We start from the raw sequence: 23,349 nt of genomic DNA on the forward strand, positions 1-23,349 counted from the left end.
TTGAGGACAATCTCAACTGTCAATTAAAATCCATAGTGAGTGAGGGGAAGAGAGAGAGAGAGAGAGAGAGAGAGAGAGAGAAAGAGCAAGTGCCCTTGCATCCTTTGGTTACTTTCCAAATGGTAATGATGGCAGGGTTGAACTGGGCAGACATCGGGAGCCAGGAACTCAGTCTGGATCTTGCACGGAAGTGACAAGGACTCAACTACTTTAGTCATCCCTACTGCCTCTGAGGGTCTGCATTAGAAGGAAGCTGAAGTCCAAATTCAACACAGGCTTTCAATTGTTCCTCCTGCTAAGGCAAGAGCCCCTTCAGGGAAGTGATTTGGAGTGGTTTTCATTGGATCCATCAACCATCATTGACTCTCAACCCTCCTCAATTGTACTGTTTATTCAAGGAGTCAAGGCAGCGAGCAAAATGGCTGGAGAATTCCTCTCCAGAAACAGTCTCTGAGAAGATCCTCAGTATCACTGTTCCAAAGATATTTAAGACAACACGATGACCTCAAGTGGAATTTGCTTAGATGAGCTACTGTTGATGATGACCAAAAAAATGTAGATGGAGCAGAAAAAGGCTTGGTTGGACAAATGTACAAAGCTTGTGAGAAGCTAGGGTGTTGAACACCACAGTGATTTACTGCGTTATTCACAGGCAGGCACCCTGCAGGTGTAGGAGTCTGCCATGAATTCTTGCAACTGCCAGCATCAGCATGAACCTCATCCACATCTGTGGACACACTGTCCCATTCATGTTTGGCAAAAATAGAAGCTGTTTGCCCGTTTTGCCCTGACAGCAGTGTGGTGGCACAGTGGTAGTAACTTCTTATTGTGCATTTCTGAGCTCAGGGCTTAGATGCAAATTTTCCTGAGAAGAACCTCTGACAGTCCCTATCACCTTATACTGAATTGCGTCGGAAATCGGCTTTTGCCGATTTCCTTGTTTCTTGGGTCATTCAACACATGCGTGGAAGGTAAAACTGTAAGTATGGTACGTGCCAATGTTACATTGCAATAAAGTCATTTAGACGTCAGGGCTGTTTCAAGGTTGTACACGCTGGGAAGCTGGAGAGGAAATTTTCAACTTCTGAACTCCACTGAGTTGTGAAGTTGAGGAATTTCCACTTAAATCTTCATTTGGAAGTGATTAACTTGTAGCGTGATTCAGACATCAAGAGAAGAACGGAGTGGAATTGATTAATGCCTTCTAAACGATGGAGATGCTCAATTAACATCATATGCTTGTGATCTGAGAGCAACATTTGGCAGTACCACGTCTGAGTGAACAGACCTTCGCAAACTGTGGACAGCTTTTGATGGCAGGCAACACTTACTTTGAACTCTAATGAAGTGAAATGGTATCCCTTCCAAAAATAGCTCCATTTTTTTTTCCTCCTCGGTAGAATTGTCTTGTAAAAACGAACACTAAATTTTGAGGTTATATTTCATAGTATATTTTGGATTTCATTAATCAAAAACTGTGGAAATCCATTTTTCTCTTGTGATTTCAAAACCTACCCAGTAGCTTTGCTTTTACCTCTGTGTCCTGTAAACCCTAAACTACAGAAAGAGGTGATTGCTCCTGGCCTAGACTCAGCTTGCTAGTGTGTAGTTCATGGTCAAGCATGTGGACACCCGAGTCAGAATCTGCACTTCGATAAAATCCCTAGGAAATTCACAAGTACACTGCACTCTGAGAAGCTCTGTCCTATGACACCTGAAAAAAACAAACTAGAAGAAAGTGGGAGAAAATATTCCTGAACTTGGGCTGGGTAATGATTTCTTACACACAACACTGGAGGCACATTCAGTGGAGTCAGAGTGACCAGGCAGGACTACAACAATCCCAAGAGCTTCTGCACAGCAAAGGAAGTGATCACTAGCCGGAAAGAATAACCCACGGAATGCAAGAAATTACGTGAAATACGTCCAATAAGGGGTTAATCTATGTCATTCTGACAACTCAATAGGAAAAATCCAAACGACCATTAAAAAATGGGCACAGAATTTGAATCGAGACTCTTCTAAAGAAAATACATAAGTGCCCAATCAGGTTATGAAAATAGGGCCAATACTGTTAACTCTCAAGGACATTCAAGTCAAAACTCGTTGACCTCACATTATCACCTCATATCTGTTAGTATGGTTATTATCAACCATCACCAGCACAATGAAAGGTAACACATATCAGCTAGGACATGAAGAAATAGAGCGCCGGGCCCGGCACCGTGGCCTAGCAGCTAAAAGTCCTCGCCTTGAAAGCGCCAGGATCCCATATGGGCCATATGGGTCACAGAAGGAGAATTACCACACTATTTCACTTACATGAAGTGTCATTCATAATCGTGTCAAATGTTGATTTCTGGGGGCTGAGGGGAGAGGACATGAGGCTTGCACTTCAGCGGGTTTAAAGTCACAGTCACACAAGACGAGTCAGGGTGGAGACCTTGCAGTATAACCCTGTGCCTGGAGTTAACAGCACTGCATGGGACCCATAGGATTTTGTTAGGCGACTAGGTCCCCATGTCAAGGTGTTTGACCCTGAGGTTAAGAAGTCAGGTAGGGGCCCGGCGCAATGGCGCAGTGGCGCAGTGGTTAAGGCCCTTGCCTTGAACGCGCCCGGGCACCGGTCCTAATCCCGGTGGCCCCGCTTCCCATCCAGCTCCCTGCCTGTGGCCTGGGAAAGCAGTCGAGGATGGCCCAAAGCTTTGGGACCCTGCACCCGCGTGGGAGACCCGGAAGAGGCTCCTGGCTTTGGATCGGCATAGCATCGGCCGTTGTGTTCACTTGGGGAATGAATCATCGGACGGAAGATCTTCCTCTCTGTCTCTCCTCCTCTCTATATATCCGCCTTTCCAATAAAAATAAAATAAATCTTAAAAAAAAAAAGAAGTCAGGTAGGACCCCTGCATCTCACTGGAACAGTTACATTTGAGTCATCTGTCTTTGTTCCTAACTGCAGCTTCCTGCTAACACAGTCATGGGAGGCAACGGCAACAGCTTAAATACTGGCATCCCTGCCATCCACGTGGGGGACCTGTGTTGTGTTCCCTGGCTCCTCCTCATTTTGGCCTGGCCCAGCCCTGCCCGCTGCAAGCATTTGGGAGGTGAGCCACCACATAGGAAAGATAGAAAATCACTATCTCTTTGCCTCTCAGATAAATATTAATTTTTTAAAGAGCAAGTTTTTTTTAAAACTAATTTCTTTTTTAAATAATCTTACTTAGTTGATTAGGGTATAAGGCTCAAGGGCTACAGGAAAGTGGGTAATACCATCGTTTCCACACTAATATCATTTTTTCCCCTGTATCTGGAGTAAGGGGAGAAACAAAGGGAGAAGCCCCACCCAATCTCCCACCCATCCCAGGTCCCCAGTGTGAGACATGCTCTGAAGGTCCTGCTCAAGCAGTTTTGATAGTTCAACAGTTCTGAATTGCTGCCAATCTTGCCATTCCAAGCACGATGAAGCCTGTTCAGAATCCACTGGCTGACAGAGTCTCTTCATGGTTGGGGTTCTGTGATCAGCAGTTCAGTTGGAGGGGTCTCCACAGAAACTTCATCTGAGGTGATCCCAAACCTGATTCTTGTGTGAATTTGCCAGTACAGGGTCCGGCACCGTCCCTCGCCCCAATCAGCTTATGCACATGCTGGTTGTTGCAATTGCTGGGTCAGTTCTGTTTCCAGCCCTGTCTTCCACTTGAACCAACGGGTGTTGTAGTCCAGCTCGATCCTACCCACTTCATACTCGGTCCTCACGCAAACCAGTGGGAGCTGCAGCCTAGTTGGGGCGACTCCCCATAACCCCCACCAGGCCTGCTCCCTACCCTGGTTCCCGTGCATGCCAGTATGTACCACAGGCTTGTTCAGTCTGTCCCTAAAGAGCAAATTTTAATCAGTAGAAACTGGATGAAGATACTGAAATGAATGAAAAGAACAGAAAGATGCAGGAGACGAAATGCAAACTCAAGGAAGCAGGCCCTGTGCTGGTGCCAGAGCCTGGAGCGGGAGCAAGCGGGCATCATACTGTGCAGGCATGGAAGCCATGGTAAAGATGAAAGACTGGTGCCTTCCTTACTTCTCATTGACCGTTCTTGGATCCCTCCTTACTGAGTCTGCTCTCTGCCCCGAGACCTTTGGGACTTAAATTGTGTTTTGGACAAACAGCTGAGTATCAAGGTAGAGAAGGGTTACAGCAAGGACAGAGAGCTGTTTGGGGGATCAGGAGGGCCGTCCTGCCGAGGGGAGGGAACAGTGCTCCCAGCAGTCCATGCTGAACATCCATGGTGTGATCACAGGGATGGTCCAGGTGTGACTCACAATCTAAACTGGGAGCCACGGGATTGAGGTTCCACTGAAGAAGGCCAGTGCGCTTTCTGTCGTGCTGCTGTGCTGTCCTTGTCTCAGGATTTTGAGGTCACTCTGGAAGCACATCAGTGATTTTCCCAAACAAGCATTCACCTTTGATGGCTTAAAATAGAAACTATTCGCATGGAGAATAATGTGTAGGATTTTAGATAAAGAAAGAACCATTCCCCAGCTGTCTAGGTTGCCTTCTTTCTAGGCAAGTATTTCACTGCTGGGAGAAGAACAGGTAATAGCTGGTGGGCATTCTGGGCCTGGTTAATGCCAAATTTATGTTAACTATATCAGAGTGCCAGCATAGTTGTCTATTCTTTTTATTCTATTTTTTTGAAAAAAAGAGATGTGTGGGGGGGTAGATGCTGACATGCCAGCAGACAGGGTCTAGGGACCTGGGCAAGTAGGGAGGGCTCCAGGCTGGCATGGCACACTGCTGGAGGACCAGGTTTGGGGATCACATGCATGTGGACATGGGAGCTGTGGATTGCTCAGGAAAATGGATCTGGAGATGTGTGGGAGGAAGGACTGCTGAGGGAGAAAGTGACAGGTGAGGAGTGACTTCCGGGGAACTTCCACTAGCCAGGCCACTGCACTTGTAGGTGGATGAGGGGACTGGGATCGGGTGGTTTGGTGGGGGAAAACATGAGGACCTTTCAGGGCCAAATCAACAGACTTGCCCATATGAGAGACCTGAGCTGGGCTTGTTGGTATCAACCATCATCTATTGGCATACACAAAAGTCACGGCTGGGGGCCATGATCATGTCAGGCTTCTCCATAACACTAGTCATCATGTGACAGAATCTGGTATGACAGCAGATTCTGTGGGAAATGATGGCTTACCCCTATGGGACTGCCATACCAGCTGGTTTGCTCAAGGCCTGGAGGTTGTGACGGGCCGAACTAGGCATCACCAACACTTATGGGTACTGGCACTGGAAACAGTCCAGGCTGGACCAGGCTATAGTAGTCACAGGCACACCCAAGAATTGGGTATGGGGTAGGCTGGGCTGTAGCACTCACCAGCACATACAGGCCAACACAGGGGTCACAGTGTGCCGGGGAAGGGCCTAGCACCTGCTGGCACGCATGAAATCTAGGTCTGGGAGTGGCCCTGATGGGGGAACTTGGGGAACTCCCTTGGTAGGCCATCACTCTGGTATGCATGTGAGTTGAGTATTGGTCAGGCTGGGCAGGGCTGCTTCACTTTTTGGCAGGTGTATGAGTTGGCTCTGGAGAGTCAGATAGGGCAGAGACAGGCCATACCATAGCACACTGGCATGCACAGGAGCCAGGATGGAGTGCAGGCCATGCTGGGCTAGGTTAAAGACAGGGATAGGGGCAGGCTGGGCAGGGTCAGGGCATCTGATGGGAAGGGTCAAACTGGGGGATGGGCTATGCCAGGCTAGGCTGGAGTAACTGGCATGCACAAGATCTGTGGCTGGGAGACAGCCTACTTCGAGAGCTAACAGAACTTCCCTTCTGAGCTACGGTTCCCACTAGTGGGTCTGAGAGCTGGAATGTGGGCAGCAAACTGGGCTGAACATGGCTGCAGTATCCCTTGGCATGGGTGTGGACTGGGTCTGGGTCTGGGTTGTGCCCAATTTGGCTAGGCTCCAGCACCTGTTGGTGTTTGCAAGAAACAGAATGAATGTAGGAAAGGATGAGTTAGGTCTATGTACCCACTGAACCATGTGAGAGCTGTGTCTGGGCATGGACCAAGTATAGCTGGGCTGTAGCACCCAACAGTAAGAGCAGAATGGGTATGGGTTGGTTGGGCAAGGCTGCTGTACCTGCCAGGACAGGAGGTGGGCCAAGTAGGCTGGTCCAAGGACCCCTGGTGTACATGAGATCTGTCATTGGGAGATAACCTGATAGAGGAGCTTGGAGGACCCCTCTGTCAGGACGCAGTCCTGCAGGTGATTGCAAGAACCAAGATTGGGAGCAGCCCAGGCCCAGACTGGGACAGGTTACAGAATCCACTGGCATATGTGTGGGTCAGGTCTGTGGCGGGTGAGGCTGGGCAAGTTCATAACCCACTGGCAGATGTGAGAAGCAGGACATGGGGAAGGAAGGGCCAGGTTGGGCCACAATAGCAACAAGTTCATATGTAGTGCTAGGACTCTGAGCTAGCTGGGCTGGGCTAGGCTGCACCCAAAAGCTATGAACTGGAACCGGGGGTAGATTGGGTTGGGCACGGCTGCAGTTCAGTGAATGCTGAGGTGAGACGAGCCATGCCAGTCTGTGCCAGAGCACTCACCAGCACATGTAACACCAGGATGGGAGGATGTTGAACTCCCAAGATGGGAGGTACAGGGGCATCCATGCTAAGCCATTGTTCCTGCTGCTGAGTGTGAGAGCTGGGACTGGGAGCAGACTAGGCAGGGCATGGCTACAAAACCCGTTGACCTGTATGTGAGCTGGGTTAGGGGGAAAGCCAGGCTGGGCTAAGCAACTATATCCACTGGGGCATGCATGAGTCAGAATAAGGGCAGGCTGGTTGGACTTTGCAACAGCATCAGACAGCAGGTGCTGGGACTGGGGGCAAGTCCTGACAGACTGGACAGAATCAATCTGCTGCATACATTAGCATTGCTGGAATAAGGGCTAGGGGCGGGCTAGGCTGCAGTTCCCTCTGGTATGCTTAAGGGCTGAGTGTGTGGTGGGCAGGGTTAGGCTGGGCTGCAATATCCATTGGTTTGCATATGAGATGGGGCTAGGAACACAACTGACAAAGTGACTGCAACCACCAGTGTGTATGTAGGCTGATGTGGGTGGTGGACTAAGCTGGATCCTGCACTGGCTGGCATACACAGGAGTTGGGTCTATGGTCACCTCTGGTGAGATTTTTGGGGACCCCTCTCAACTGGAATCCCGGACTCAGAATTCCAACCACAGTAAAAATCACAAGATCTGTGGTCTGTGAAGTGCATATGTCAGAATTGAGTCTCCATGGTTTCTGAGGCCTGTGCAGTGGGCAACATGCCCAGCTGCACACGGGGTAGATGAAAACCAGTTTATTGAGACCTGCAGAGGACATCTAGCACCATGGAGGGCAGAACAACTTGGACAGCTCTCCTGGTCAGGTGTTGACAGCAAGTACCTGGGTGAATCGCGACTAAGGTGGACTATATCAACAAATGAACCTTGGAAGGATTTCCTCAACTTTGGAACAATAAAATCAACAGCATCTGAGAACCAATGAAACCACTTGAGCAGTATCTTTAGAACTCCACACTTGGGGACCCTGGGATGACACTAGGTGGCCGTCCCTATTCCTGGGTACTGATGTGGTTGACTAGCTGGACGTGGCTCTCTCTTCTCTCCCTTTCTCCAGTACAGGAAGGAAAAAGGAAATTCAAAGTAGTATCTCATTCACTTTGATCCACATTGCTCGACCCTCCCCATCCTAAACGGTGGTCCACATGGACATGCATCCCTTTCAACTATGTAAATATCATTAAAAGTCAAATAGGGGGCAGACCAGACTAAGCAGGGCTACAACACCTGTGGGCCTCATGTGGACTAGATCAGGGAAAAGCCAGGCTGGGCTGATTGTTCCTACTGGTGCAAACTACAATTAGAGTGGGTGAGGGTTATTTGGGCTGAGCCACAGCATCAGCTGGCAGAAGCTGGCACTGGTGGCTAATTCTGTCAAGTCAAACCACAGAACCACCTGGAGAGTGCATAATCCGGGAGTGGGAGAGACCTGGGAGGGAAATAGTAGGCTCTTCCCTTTCAGGTTACCACTCCCAAGGGAGGGCACAAAAACTAGGACAGGGGCTGGAGTGGCTAGACAGAGAATCACCAACAACATCCGTGTGTGCTGGATAGTTGAGCTGGTTAGAGGGAACTAAGCTTTAATACCTATTGACATGTATGAGAGCCAAATGGGATGTGGGACAGACTGGACATACTGACAAACCAGGGTAGGGGATGGGCTGGCCTGGTGGGGGTTATTGTGGGTTTCTCTCACCAGGCTGCAGCTCCCACTGGTTTATGTGAGGGCCGAGTGTGTACTGGGCAGAACCAGGCTGGACTGAAACACCCAGTGGTTCCAGTGGAAGTTGGGAGTGAAAACAGAACCAACCCAGCAATTGTAACCACCAGCTGATTGGGGCGATGGACTGTGCCAGACCCTGTACTTGCAAGTACACACGAGAATCTGGTCTGGGAACACCTCAGACAAAGTTTCTTTTGGGATCGCTCCAATCGAAATGCCGGACTCAGACCCCTAACCATGAAAAGACAGAAGACAGAACAAGTCAACCAACCACCTCAGCTACATGTTGGCAGCGAAATACTGGGCAAATGGAGACTCTATGATGGACTATGTCAATCAGTGGATTCTTCAACGACCTCATTGTGCTTGGAGTGGTGAGATAGGCAGTGATTCATAACTGGTGAACTATCAAAACCACTTGAGCAAGACTCTTGGGGCATGCCCCACATACAGGACCTGGGATGGGTGGGAGACTGGGTGGGGCTTCTCCCTCTATCCCCCTTTACCTTAGATACATGAAGGAAACAATATGAAAATGATAATCTTACCCACTTCCCTATAGCCCTTGAACATTTTTTACCCTAATTAACTATGTAAAGATTGTCAAAAATATAATAAAAAATGAAAAAAAAGTAAAATAAATGTACTATTTTTTTAAAAGGAAGAATCATAATGATTTTGGGTATAGCCTGCAAAAGAGGGGATTAGAGGGACGGTGAGGGGCAGCCAGCCTCCACTGCTCCCCCTCCCACCAGAGAGCCGCTTTCATCAGCTCATGGTTGAGACCAGGGTTAGAACAGCTTCAATCACTCTGGCTCTGACACCTGTGTCTGTGACCTTTGGCTTGACCCTCCCAGGCCCAAAAGCACAGAGCACTGCTTCTGCAAAGATAGCATGAGTTCAAAATAGGGAAATGGATCTGAGGAGGAAACACCCTCTCCATTAGGAACAGCAAAGCACAGGACGTCAACCACATCTCTGCCGGCTTCAAAGTCCTATGCAGCAGTCGCCAAGCAGCTCCTGTTCAGGATGCTGTCACACTGAGGAGGCATTCTGAAACAAGCTGCCCAGTGAAGGCAGCGCCAGACTCAAAGAGCCATAGAAATGTCTGTTTGGGGGACAGGAAGAAAATGGGGATACCAGATGGTTATTGTCCCTGTGGCATTCACTGGGCTCTCTTGAGCACATTGGACATCTTCATCCCAAAAGCAAGAAGACACCTGTTCCCACTGTCAAGAGGTACAACCTATGCATCAGGTCTGTCTTTCTGAACCAGCCTTGAAGCAGCATGGACTTAGGGTCGATTCAGGATCCTGGTGCAAATACACACAGGGAGTTGAGCGTTCTCCCCTGAAATGCAAGTGGGACCTTGGATTTACTGCTTCCAATGGTGAGGGTAGGAGGCAGCAAACTGGTTAAAACTGCTCCCTTTTACTCATAGGTTGGTTTTTAATCTCTTATTGTGTCCAGTTTATAAACCGAAGCTTGTCATCTGTATGCGACAAGGGGGAAAGCAGCATAGACATAAGATTCAGTGTTCCCCTGGCTTTGGCTATCCATGAAGGGTTGTGGCACAAACCCTCTGCAGGATGAAGAGACTCCTGCCCTGCAGTCATGATGTGTGCTCAAGTCCTGCGTGCCTGAGGACAGGAGTTGTGACTTGAATGAGGTGTTTCTGCTCCAAAAACTCAGGCTGGACTTTAACTCTGCATTGTGGGGTGGGCCTACAGCAGGGAACTGTGTGCTTTGCGACTCTAGTTCTGCCCTGGGCTGCTCACTGCCTCCTGGACAGGAGATTGCAAACCACACTGCCTAGACGCTCCTGAAGTGCCACCAAAACGCAACTGTTAATCCACAGTCGAGTTAAAGGGCCCACATGGTGGCTTAGCCTTGCCCTTATTTATTCCTGACCTTGATTCCCATGCAAGCTGCTAGCCGATGGCTCATACCCCAATGCCAGGGCAGAGCAGCCCACACCGGGATTCTGGATGGCCCAGCCCCCATTCCCCATCCCCCTCCGAATCTTAAAACCTTTTCACCACAACTTAAACCTTACTGTTCTTTCTAACAGTAGTAAATCACCAGTGCTCATGCTTTCATGTGGGGAGTTTCCCTGGCTACAGCTCCTCGATTTCACCATAAGCAAATTTCTTTAAAAACTAAAAGATGGGGACAGGCATTTGGAATAGCTGTCTACATCAACACTTGGGACACCTGAGAACCATATCTGAGTGCCTGGTTCAAGTCCCACCTCCCCTGTTCTAATTCGGTTTTCTCTGTTAACGCATATTCTGGGAGGAAGCAGATGATGGCTCAAGTGCTTGGGCCCCCTGCCCCTCATGTGGGAGATGCAGACGGAGTCCTGGACTTTGGCCTGGGTCTGGACAGATCTGGCCATGGTGGATATTTGGGGAATGAGGTTAGCAGATGAAAGATCTCTCCCTCTGCCTATCTGTCTTTCAAATAACATGAAAACAAATAAAAATAAAGGACAAACTTTCCATTTTTTTTTCTTCTTCATTCCGATTTACAACCTCTGGCCCCTCATGATGCTGTTCTTTGAAGCAGGCAGTTGCTGCTCCTGATGTGTGAACATCAATCTCCCTCCCACTGGATGCCACTGTGCTCTGAGGCCAGAATTTCCTTGATTTGCTTGGTCATCCATTCCAGTGGGCAAACACCTCAGGCCACCACTACCTTGTGGGGAGCAGAGGAAACTTTTGCGCACTTTCCATGGCTTTTTGGGAAATATGAATGCAAGCTGCCAGGGACAAACTCATAGCAGATTTCACAGCTGCTCTATCGAATGCCTCCAGAACCATGGCAACATCAAGCCTTCTGCATCAGATTGCAGATTCTGATCTAGCTTCCTGCTACAATGCCTGTGAAGGCTCGATGACTTGAGTCCATGGGGAGACTGGATGGAGTTCTTGGCTCCTGGTCCCTTCATGGCCCAGGCCAGGCTGTCTGGCAGTATTTGAGGGAGTGAATCAGCAGATGGAAGATTTCTGTCACTGTTTCAAATACATAATAAACCTTAAGGCTTACATGAGAAAGAAATCTTTGTGATAGAGGAATTTTCACAAAGTTCATGGAAAATGTTTGGATGCACCAAAACAAATCCATTTTTTAAAAAAGATTTACTTTTATTGGAAAGCCAGACCACATTTATGGAGAGAAGGAGAGACAAAGAGAAAGATCTTTCATCGCTGATTTATACTACCTAAAGGGTGGGAACAGCCAGAGCTGAGATGATCCAAAGCCAGGAGCCAGGAGCATCTCCCAAATCTCCCACACAATTGCAGGGTCCCAAGGCTTCAGGCCATCCTCTGCTGCTTTCCCAGGTCATAAGCAGGGAGCTGGATGAGAAGCAGAGCAGCTGGGACTTGTATTGGTTCCAATAAGAGATCCTGGCTCTTGCAAGGTGGAGGATTAGCCAATTGAGCAACCGTGCCAGGACACATAAGTCCACCTTTTAATTCCATGTTTTGTTGAATTTTCACAAGTGCATGTGCTCTCACATAAGGGATTCGATGAAAAAAGCAACTCATGATATGGATGGAATTCCTCTTTACTTTCCTCTTAAGTTAAAATATCCCTTTCCTAAGCTTTTTCTAGAACATCACTCCCTCAGCATGAGAACTCATTTCCCAACCACAGAAAAACACGCCAAGTAAGTGCCAATTTAAAGCAGAGTAAATCAGTCCTAAATCACCTCTCAGAATTTTGTGCTGTGATTAAGACACTGAACTGTGTGTTTTTTTTTTTGGCTTTCTTCATGTATCTTGCATCAGTCAGCAGCTCTCCTGCTCCCTGAGCAGTAGGGCTGCAGTGGTCTAACCGTGGGGGTTTTGATAGGCGATTCCCTCCCACGCTGTCCTCGGTGGCACAGACATGAGCCCTGACAGGCGTCCCACCACGCTGTCCACGGTGGCAGACATGAGCCCTGACAGCAAAGCTACACACAGAGACAGGCCGTGTGGTCAGCAGGTTCTGAGACTCTTTCCAAGCGAATGGCAGCCTTTGTTATTGCGAGAAATCCAATGCCTAGGAACCAACTACTAGCACTGCACTTGGAAATGTCAGTAAGTGACGCTTTAAAGACAATTTGCAAACTATTATTTGAGAGAGAGAGAAAGAATGGAGAGAAAGAGAGAAGCAAGAGAAAACACGTTTCCATCTGTTGGCTCATTCCTCGCAGGCCTGTGATGGCCCCAGATCAGGCTAGCGCCGAAGCTGAAGCCAAGAACTTGATTCAGATGTTTCGCATTCATGAGTTGCACTAGAGCCACCGCTGGCACTTCTCAGGGTCTTGCATTAGCGGGAAGTTGAAGTTAGGAGCTGGGGCCAGATGTTGCACTTGACACGGGACAGGTGCCAAATCAATACCTACTTCAATGAGAGGTTTTATTTATTTATTTTTTCCTTTGGTAAATCAGAATTATAACTTTTGGTGATGAGGCACTATTTTTCTTGCTAGGTGGAACTGTCTAGGGGATAGCCTTGGACTGTGGCTTGCAGTGGGTTCCCAGGAATGGCCCAAGGACTCTTCTGAATTGCTCACGGAATACTTTCATCTGGCGCTTGAGTCACTGCCTATTTAATGATCCTGATTCAAGGACAAAAGTCTTCACCTACTTTTTTTTTTTCCCCATTGCAGGATTAAGAAATAAATAAATAAAAAGACTTTTATTTTTCTCAGAGCAGTTTTAGGTCCACATTAGATTGGAACAGGAGGTAGAGCAATTTCCTGTAATGGCCCATGATCAATAACCCCCAGGAGACTGGTGCCATCTGTGGGCCCTCAATGACTCATCATTATCGCCCAGAGTTCATACTCATGTTAGGGTCACTCCTGGGGAAGCATGCTTTGCAGGTGTGGACAAACGTGTGCTGACATACACCCACCAGTCTGGGGGTTATGCAGGGTCGTTTGACTGCCCTCACTACCTTTTCACTCCAGAGAGGCAATTCTATCTCTCACAAGACTCCTAAATCTAATTACGGTCATTGCTTCAGCCAACAGGATCTATTTTTCCTATGGTATTTTTAAAAATTTCAATGTTGGTTCCAATCACCTCAGTACAAAGTATTGACCAATTGTAGATACAGAGTAAACTATCCTGGGTTTTGAGAGGGAGGAACAATCATTCGGAGTTCTTCATTGGTGTGAGGAAGTTTTGGAAGTCTCCCTTTATCTCTTTCACTGTCATGCGTTGACTCTGGGTACCAGTCGTCACGTGTTACCTCTCTCACGTCCACAAACACTGCATACACTGATTCAAGCAGCTGGGAGCTTTGTCAGACCTCTTGGTCTCAACATCCTGCTTGCTACTTAAGTGTTACGTTCTAAGCCGGAGATCAGCCTGACTGTGTCCACAGGGATTTGCTTGTGGCATCCGGTGTGGGGTTGGGTCTAAACACATGGACACTCACATGGTAGACCCATCCTGTGTCCGGGCAGAGGCACGGCTTTAATCAGGATGATACACCGGGAGTTTAGCGTGGACATCCCCCTTCCACCTGCTCTCCCTGCTTCTCCCTCAAGGAGAACTGAGCACTGCAGCTTCACTTGTGTCCTTCCGACTCTCCCTGTGAGGCACAGCTCTTGGCTTCAACGTTTTCACCTCCTTTTCGATCAATAGATTTCTGTTCAGGCCGCCTCAGCCTTGGACTGCTGGAAGAAACCACTGAGCTCTTCTCTTTTCCCTCAGTGGCATCCTTCCCTGCTTGCTCCAGTGGTCTCACTCCTCCAACTCCTTTTCCTCCAGCACTTTCTGAAAGCTCCCCTAAGCTTCTGTCCACCCCCAGGCTCCTCTTCCACCTCTCATTCTGCATGCTTTCCATGGTATCTGTGTCCACCTGTGCCTGGTGGGTTAATCCCATGAGTTCACGTCCAGCGTGGAATCCTCTCTGAGCAACAGGCCCTTGACAACCCCACCCCACAGACAATTTCCAGAGATGGCCCAATGGGCTCCACAGGCTGGATTCTTTGTTCTCGTCTCCTCACATCTGCCTCCACGTCCCACACCTCTTAACATGGAGAGAGCCATCACCATTTTCTCTGAGCTGGAAAACTCAGCCAACCCTAACGCATTCTTCCCCCCACCAACTCCTCAGGCACGTGGTTCTCAAGACATCAATTAGACCAAATCCATAAACAGTGTCTGTCCCTCCATATTTGGGGCGACTGAACTTGCATCCTGCTCCAGCTGGTCACGCAGCACTTTTTCAATGATGAGCAAAGGAGCCAGACTGCATGGCCTGGACTCTCAACTCTGTCACAGGGCTGTGTGGGCATCTGCTCTTCAAGGTCCAGCATGCGATATAATCTTGTATTACTGTTTAGTTTACAATTCCAGATATATGTACGGCAGAGAATTGGTTTGTTCAGCACCATGGGGTTCACCTGAATCTGGGATTTAGAGATGGTGCCAATCTCTGGAATAATTATTATTTGCTAAGCTCTTTTGCTGGCTAAATTAGATTCAGTTAGTCATATGTGATCCTCTCAGCAACCCCACGGTGTTAGGATTACTATGGATCTGGAAGCTGAGGCTCCGAGAAATGTCCTAAAGTTTATGTAGCTGATAAGTGGACTGGCAGGATTTCAAAGCTCTGTTTGACTCTAGTGTTTTTGTTCCTAAACATCAGGGTTGTTTTGCCTGTGTTTGTGGCTGAGAAGTAATATGCCCCAGTTTCAAAAGAAGTATTTGCACAGAGGTCATATATCGCAGGGATGTACTGACACACGAGCAGGCAACACTGACCAGAGTACATTGTCAGGGTCAGGGCAAACACCTGTGCAAACATGAATGACTCTGCTCAAGGGAGTGTCCTTGACAGAGACTCTAATTTCTTAGATTTCACAATTTAATTGTGCCAGGTGAAAGCACAATGAAAACTGATGGGATGAGTCCATGTTTTGTGCAAATGAGGGCAACTTCGAGCCTGTAAAACTGTGCTTCATATAGCAAGTACAACGGAAAGATAGCATTTTTTATAAGAAAGTACAACAACCCACCCCTTTCTCTTCCACTGAAGTTAAGACCTAATCAGAATAGTAGGGATGTTCATGGGCTTCTATAGCCTTGGTGCCATGGAAGGCTGTGCAGAAAAGTGAAGACAGCAACTTGACAAGAAGCACCTCAGAAGGATGGACAGTTCAAGTTTATAGCACGGCTCGTTCACAGCTGTCTTATCTGGGTGATGAAGCACATTGCCATGAACTGGAGGGGGGAAAGACATCTACTCAAAACTACAGAGTGTCCAAAAGGGCTGTACCAATGACCACTTGCTGGACCAATAAGAGATGTGGATGAAGGTAACGCTGTCAAACAAGGAAATGTCAGAGAGAGAGATGCAGGCTCCTGGCAGGGAACCACAAGACGTACAACATATAACAGGAAGTCACTGAATCAACAGTCATGACTCATCCACTTGACCACTTCAAGAATGTGTTAGAAAAAGCAGGTTCAGGCAGCCCGGTGGAAATGTGATGGCTCTTTCCTCTTAGCAATGTGCTGAGATGTCACTGACATCTATTCTGTCACAATTCCATGAGCTTGGTGGCAGAACAACTCTTTAAGGCTGGGGAACGTCACTTTCCTTACCTTGTGTGTTCTGACGGATTCGATATTTAGATCTGATGCCCAGTGCTGTCATTCCGACGGGGTCTGAGTGTTTCCCAAACGTTTACATGCTGAAATTCAACCTCCAGTGTGAGGTATTAAGAGGGCAGAAACTTAATCTGACTGTGGTGATTATAGGCGGGGTGCTTGGAGGTGATCAGGATTAGATAAAGTTGTCAGATAAAGCCACCTGACTTAATTACTGCTGGCATACATACACACATGTAGTCATATGCACACACATGTGTACACACACACACATACACACACTCAGGCATCCTTGTTCTTGCCAAGTAAGCCACCTTGGGACTCTGACAGTAAGAATGTCATCTCGCCAGACATAGCCCTTCAACCTTGGACCCTCAACCCTGGACCTCCCCGAGCATGAGCCCAAACAAACTTACTAGAGTTACCCAGAGTAACACAGTAACCAGATGTTCCAGTACAGTAGTGTACACAGGCTAATGAACCCAATTGTGTCCGCTCCTGCTTTGAACAAGTGCACACCCACGTCTGGTGCCCACCCCTGGAGCCGATGGGCACAGCCTGAGCCAAAGTCTCTGTGGCCTGGGGGCAAGGTCAGAGGCAAGAACCAGCTGCCTGGGAACCATGTTGGTCACAGAGCCTGTGTTTTTTTGTTTTTTTTTTTTTTTTTTTATCACTATGAGCCTATGCTTAAAAATAAGCAGTTCTCAGTTAAGAAGAGACCTTTCTACCTTAGTCCAGACACTCAGGTGACCAGGCCACACAGGGCCTGTGTTCCCCGAAGCACCTGTGAGACGGAGTTCAGATGCATAGGCGCATGCTTTTTGCCTTAGTCCTTGCCTGGGACTTAAGCTGTACCTCCTAGTTTCTATTCATAGGTTAAAGCCTTAACCCTGGTAGGGCCTTTAAGGAGGTAGTCATAGTTCAAAGAGGTCATTAAGGCTGTCCAGAGGTCCAGCGTGTCTCTCCAGTGTCTCTCCCCGCTGCATAATCACTCAGGGCAGGTTGTGAGGGCGTGGTGGAAAGACATGTCTGCAAGCCAGAAAACAGATCATGTCAGGTAGCAACCATGCAAATTGCTTCACTTGTGAGAAGTTCCAGACTTGTGAGAAGACGTGTGTGTTTTCCAGGCATTCCAGCTGGAGAGCACCCACGGCCCGTCTTTGCTCGTATGCCCACCCTGCCTCCCATTGCCTTAAAATCCAGCCCATTGCAAGCCTAAAAGATGCACGCATGAACATTAAATGGGTTCCCTCTTGCTGGTAGACTCCCCTGTCACAGTGGCTTGCAGAGTCTTGTGCAGGCTAGAGGAGCTCTTGAGGTGATGGGCAGGACGATGGCCAGCCACGCCATCAGGAACCACTTGATGGGGAGTCAGAGCACTTCCAGGAACCTCTGGAATGATGCAGACCTAAACTCAGTACCGTGTTAGGGGGCAAACAAAATTTACTTGAATCCACATGAAGACAGTTTATTCCTTCTGCAGAGGTCTCCAGGAAGGCCTGTGCAGGCATGGCTATATAGAAACGGGACCGGCTTCAGGCTAGGAGGCACAGAGCACTGACAGCACTGAAGTCAGGATACCCTCCTGGAGATGGAGTTTTCTATTCCCTGCCACTGGGCTCTCAATGCACATTTCCTGAATAAATGGATGCACGGGGCCAACAGAAAGAAATAAATGGCCATCAGATGTGATGGCAGCAGAAGAAAGCACTGCCGGATATTAATGGTCTATAAGTCTCATTTATGGTTACAAAATGTCCAGCTAAATCCATCGCAAATATGAATAAAGCCGAGAACCTTCCTGTGCTTAACAAAAACATACCCAAAATTTGATAAACAACTTTAGCTCAATATAACAGTATGTGTTTCCGTGCTGATAACACTGGGTGAAGGATGCAATATACTCCTGGGCAAAGCTCAAGCCATTTAAACCATTTAAACGTGACTTCAGATATGATGTTGACATGGACTTGTCTCAGGTCACGAGAGACAATGTCTTTCAAAATGTCCTTTCCGGGGTGGGGGATCAGGTGGGGATGAGGAGGCAGGCAGTATGGTGGCTCAACAGCCTACTCCTCCTGCAGCTATGACATCCCACATGGGCACCTGCTCACATCCCAGCTGCTTTCTTTCTGATCCAGAATACTGATCCAGGATACTAACGTATCTGGAAAGCAGTAGAGGATGGTTTAGGTCCTTGGGCCCTTGCACCCATGTGGGAGATGTGGAGGAGGCTCCTGGCTTTGGATCTGCTCAGACATTGTAACTACCTGGGGGGAGTGAATCTCCCCTAGTGGACAAAAGATCTCTCTTTCTGTCTCTCCATCTCTGCCAATCTGCCTTTCAAATAAAAATAAACAAAAGTGTCCCTCTGGGAGCATAGTGCACTCATTCCAAACATGCTGTAGCAAGGTGACTCAAGGTGACTCTTCACCACTCATGTGTCCTCTGCAGCTCACAATATTTTAGTGAATATTTTTGTGCTTTGTGTATTCTGAGATTTTTTTTAAAGATATCCTTACACTCACATAAAACTGCATCGAATGTTTCCATCTTTTGATCTTCCCAGTCATACTGTTCTCTGTTGTTTTTTTAAACCTTAATTCTCCTCTTGAGTTACTGGGATGCACTTAAAAAACTGGCTGTTGTGGGCCTGGTGCCATGGCTTTGTGATTAAATCCTCACCTTACAGGTGCTGGGATCCCACACGGTTGCTGGTTCATGTCCCAGCTGCTCTACATCCCATCCAGCTGCCTGCTTGTGGTCTGGGAAAGCAGATGAGGATGGCCCAAAGCCTTGGGACCCTGTGCCTATGTGAGAGACCAGGAAGAAGCTCTTGGCTCCTGGCTTAGGATTGGCTCAACTCCAGCTGTTACGGTCATTTGGGGACTGAACCAGCACACAGATCTTTCTTTATCTCTTCTCTCTATAAACCTGCCTCTCAATAAAAATAAATCAATCTTAAAAAGCAAAACAAAGAACTGGTTGGACTAAGTCCTGATTAATTTCTCTCCAGAGAAAGACAGAGCAGGGATGGGGGTGGGGGCTGCCATGGCTTACCCACCTGCCGTTTTGACTGAGGGATGAAATACAAATTTTATTAGGCCATGAGATAATGTCTAAGAGGACAGCCATTCAAGGCGTGCCACAGGAGGGGACATTCCCCTGACCCCTTCACATGAGTGGTGAACTAATTAGGTAGGAAGTTCTAGAGTGACAGTTCTGGATCTGTCCCCTTCTGGAAGTCAGCAAAGAGCTCTGTCACTGTGGGGACCTCTGCCCTTCCTAGGGGGCACTGTGCCTTGATTTGGAATTCAGCTGCCCTTTTTTAAATTATGATAATCTTTACATAGTTGATTAGGGCACAAAGGATCAAGGGCTACAAGAAAGTAGGTAAGACCATTGTTTCCACATTTTCTCTCTCTCTCTCTCTCTCTCTCTCTCTCTTTCTCTTTTTCTGCATCTGAGGCAAGAGGGGAGATAAAGGGAGAATGCCCATCCAACCTCCCACCCATCCCAGGGTCCTGGACGTGCAGCATGCTCTGAGGAGCCTGCTCAAGTGGTTTTCAGAGTTGAACAGTTCTGAATTTCTGCTAGTCTCGCCATTCCAAGCACAGTGAGATCCAGAATCCACTGGCTGACATAGCCCACCTTAGAGTCTCTGCCCACATTTTCATTGCCCACACATGGATACAGCAGTTCTTATCAACGTTTTAGAATTCCGCAGCTTGAGGTACCCAGAGCCAACCAGGATGGAAAAACATTAAATGAGAGATTTCACAAGTAAATAATTTCACATTCGGTGCTGCTTTCAAGTAGGTGAGCCATCAGCTTTGTCCTGCCCAGGATGTGGCCCATTCCTTTAGACGGGAGTCTACATCCTGTGTGCACCGCCGCCCTCCTGTGCAGTCCCCTGCATCTGGGCCGTCCAATGGACTTCCAGGGAGCACAGTGTACCTTTCCCTGCAGCCTCACACTGGGCCCCTCCAGCTCACCACGAAGTTACTGCATCATCTCACACCACGATAACAAGGCTGAACCCACGACAGCATCCTATGAGGCAGACACCATGGTGTCACCATTGCTAGGACAGAATACTGCTACAATTGCTCGACTTCATTGCTGCTGTGAGTTCTTATTGTGTATGGGAGAAGGGCGGTTCCTACAGGGCAAGGTTTCAGGCATCTGCTGAGGGTCTTGGAAGGTACCACCAAGGATAAGCACCTACTGTAGTTTCGAGCTTCTTCGTACTACCCGCTCCCGAAATTTCCCTTTAGATTTTCAGACACTGTCCCAGGACACAGCATCTAGGTTAACTGTTTTGTCACTCATCCTTGTGGCGGGTGAATCCTTTCCGACTCAACACGCATTGGTCCCCCTTGGATATTAGAAGCCGTACCCTTGACGAGCAGGTCACTTCCTCAGGCCACAGAACTGGCTGCTTCTTAGGCACAGCAGGGCACCCTGGATAATTACGCTTCCCGACAGCCCACAAAACTGGAATCAAAAGCCAGTGTGTCATTTTCTTTCTCTTAAAAAGCAACAAGTAGCATCGGGAATCTCCTCCCCCCACCCAGCTCCCTTCATTCCATAGCGCAGTACCAAGAAAAGGCTTTTCAGTCCGAGAATACGAAAGCTAAACTCAGCAAACACTAGCAAGCTGTGCAGCTGAGGACTTCGGAATGCTGGGTTAGGTTTTCTTCTCTCTCTCTTTTTACCTCTCTCTCTCCCTCCCTCCCTCCTTCTCTCCCTCCCGCTTCTGCCTCCGGTTTGCAGAAGGCATAGGGGGCAGCAAGGCCCTTGGGCTGCTGGATCTGAAGAGGGGCAAACGTGCTCACCCGCTCAGAGCTGACCTTGCATGGCTACCCCAAGCATCCCAAGCATCACCTCTCCAGCGGACGACCCAATTTCTCAAAAGCCAACCGGCCACACCCACCGGCAGCTGGGTCAGAGTAAGAGCTCCGTGGGCCAGCTAAAAGGCCTTAGGATTTTCCTTTCATTGTGTGTTCTTAGAGTGAACCACTATGGCGCTGCACTGGGCACGGGAAATGCAAGTCCACTGTGCGAATCGATCCATCCACAGGGCACATTTTCATCAGTGACAGACAAGCCATCGCCACGGGCAAGGAGCAAAACCTCCGTTCAAGATGTTCTGGGTTTTCACCGGAGTGACCAGGGTCGGAACGAAAATGCGCCCCCCGCCCCCAGAGGTTAAAGACACTCTACCCCACCCCCTGCCAATTTATTATTCTTATTTTTAATCACCAGCGTTGAAAGGACTGCCACCGCCCGTGCCCACCCCGGGATCCCTGCGGGCGGCGCGCGGGACCTACCCAGTAGCAGCAGCCTGTGCGTCTGTTGCAGGTCTCGCTTCTGCTCTCGCAGCATGCGGTCGATCCCCCGGCTCACTTTCTTCGCCTCCCGTGCAGCCTCTCGCTCCTCGGCGCTCTGTGGGTCCCCGCGCCGCCGCTTCTCCTTCTGCGGGGCCGCCTTGGGCCAGGCGCGCGCCGGGTTCCCGCCGCCGGCCGCGGGGTGCCCCGCCGCCCGCGCCCCGGAGCCGGCCGGGACCAGGGTCAGCACCGGGGCCGCGGTGCACCGTGCCTCGTCCGCGGCCGTGCACCGTGCCTCGTCCGCGGGCGGCTCCGGAGCGCCGCCGGGCGCGTCCTCGGGACCGCCGAAGAGCAGCGGCCGCAGGCTGTAGCACAGACCCATGTGGGCGTTGGGGGACACGCGCGCCAAGGACGCTCGTGTTTCAGGCCGGGGCGCCGAGGCTCGAGCGGGCTGCGTTCGGACCCGGCGCGGGGCGGCGGGTCGCGGGCGGCTGGGCGCGGTGGCGGCGGACCCCCGAGGGCCACGGCCCTTCACTGCTCCGGAGGGCCATGTTGCATTGTCCGCGAGGTGCCGGGGGCGCCAGCCGCCAGGGGCTGGAATCACCTGATGGCGCGGAGAGTGGGCCGAGCCGGTTGGCCTCCGCGAGCCCGGCCCCCCGTTACCGTAAAGCCCGCCGCCGCCCCGGCCCCGCCACGCCAAACGCCGCGGTCCGCGCGAGCCTCTCGCTACCGTAAATACCGCCGCCCGGCCAGCCCCGTTACCGTAAATATCGCGGCGGCGCGGGCAGGGCTCTGCCGCCGTAAATACCCGAGCCTGGCGCGCAGCTGCAGGCAGCGGCGGCGTGGTCCCCTCCTGGAGGCCCGGGTTGCTTCAAGGAGAAAACCACGGTAGCCTTTGCTTACTCTTGGTGCGTGGTGAAGATCATCAGACAGCCGGGTGCAAGGAGCGAGACGCTGGCTTTAAGACCTTCATTTCCCCAACGCTGAGATGTCTGAGTCTTTCTCCACCAGCAACACACAAACACACACGTCCACGCCCTCTTGATCTCTACTTACAGGCATCTTTAGGTACACCTTTAAGGGCATCTTTGACTTCAACAAAATCTCCATTCTGGAGGTTCACGGCCCGTTGTCGACACCCAGCAAGCTCCCTGGAACGGTAGAAAGGAGCACCTGTATTTGTCGTGCGATATCTATCCGCACTAAAGCGAGATCACGAAGTTGGAACCCATAGAAAGGCGCTGAGCAGCGGCCCTTTCCGGCTGGGAGAAGGGGTGCTCTCTCCATTCCTCTGCAGACACAAACCCTAGGGCGAACCCAGCCCCGGGGTCCTTCTGGAGCTGTTCCAACAGGTGAACTTTTGGAAATGGCTCTTAAGAAAACTGCTTAGAACAGCTGTTCCATGGTTTCAAGGAAAATGATGCGGAAATTATTTTGGAGACATTTATGTTGTTATTAGAAAGGCAGCTTTCACACAGAAGGAGAGATCTCTCACCCGCAGGTTCACTTCCTAAATAGCTGTAAAACCGGAGCTGAGCTGTTCTGAAACCGGGGACCAGGAGCTTCTGGGTTTCCCACGTGGGTGAAGGGTTCCGGACACTTGGACCATCCTCTGCTGCTGGAAACAGGCCATTAGCATAGATCAGTAGTGGAGCAGCCGGACACGAACTGGTGCCCTAACGGGAGACTGGTATCACAGCATGGAGGATTAGCCTGTTGTGACACTGCGCAGGCACCTGCTGTAGAAACTGTAAGTGACAGTTAAGTATCCAATATAAATTCCACAAATGCAGCAGATAAGGCCATTTAGTGCAAAATAACGTCCCTCAAAGTAAATAGATTGGGGGGAGGGGGAAAGGGGAGGGAGAGAGAGAGAGAGAAAGAGAGAGAGATGGTGATTGAGATTCTGCAAAGAATAATGATATTTATCTGGGCATAGTGGAGCAATGCCATGGGAGTACCCTCGCCAGGGTGAAGTGTGGGCACAAAGACGATGACGCAAAGGGAAGAAGGCCACATTGAGAATTACATGGGACATTTTG

The 23,349-nt window shown here is 49.5% G+C and overlaps 1 protein-coding gene across 1 annotated transcript in view; it reads right to left on the reverse strand.

Moving 5' to 3' along the window:
* The window catches only part of LOC121165870 (guanine nucleotide-binding protein G(olf) subunit alpha), a 146,347-nt gene extending 124,658 nt beyond the window's left edge, over positions 1–21,689 (reverse strand). The window contains exon 1 of the mRNA XM_040994872.1: positions 21,311–21,689. Within this exon, the coding sequence (XP_040850806.1) occupies positions 21,311–21,689 (379 nt within the window). The remainder of the gene's footprint in view (positions 1–21,310) is intronic.
* Between the last annotated feature and the right edge of the window lie 1,660 nt (positions 21,690–23,349).

This window comes from Ochotona curzoniae, unplaced genomic scaffold, assembly GCF_017591425.1.
Source record: "Ochotona curzoniae isolate NIBS_2020 unplaced genomic scaffold, NIBS_Ocur_1.0 contig_908, whole genome shotgun sequence".
NCBI classification, from domain to species: Eukaryota; Metazoa; Chordata; class Mammalia; order Lagomorpha; family Ochotonidae; genus Ochotona; species Ochotona curzoniae.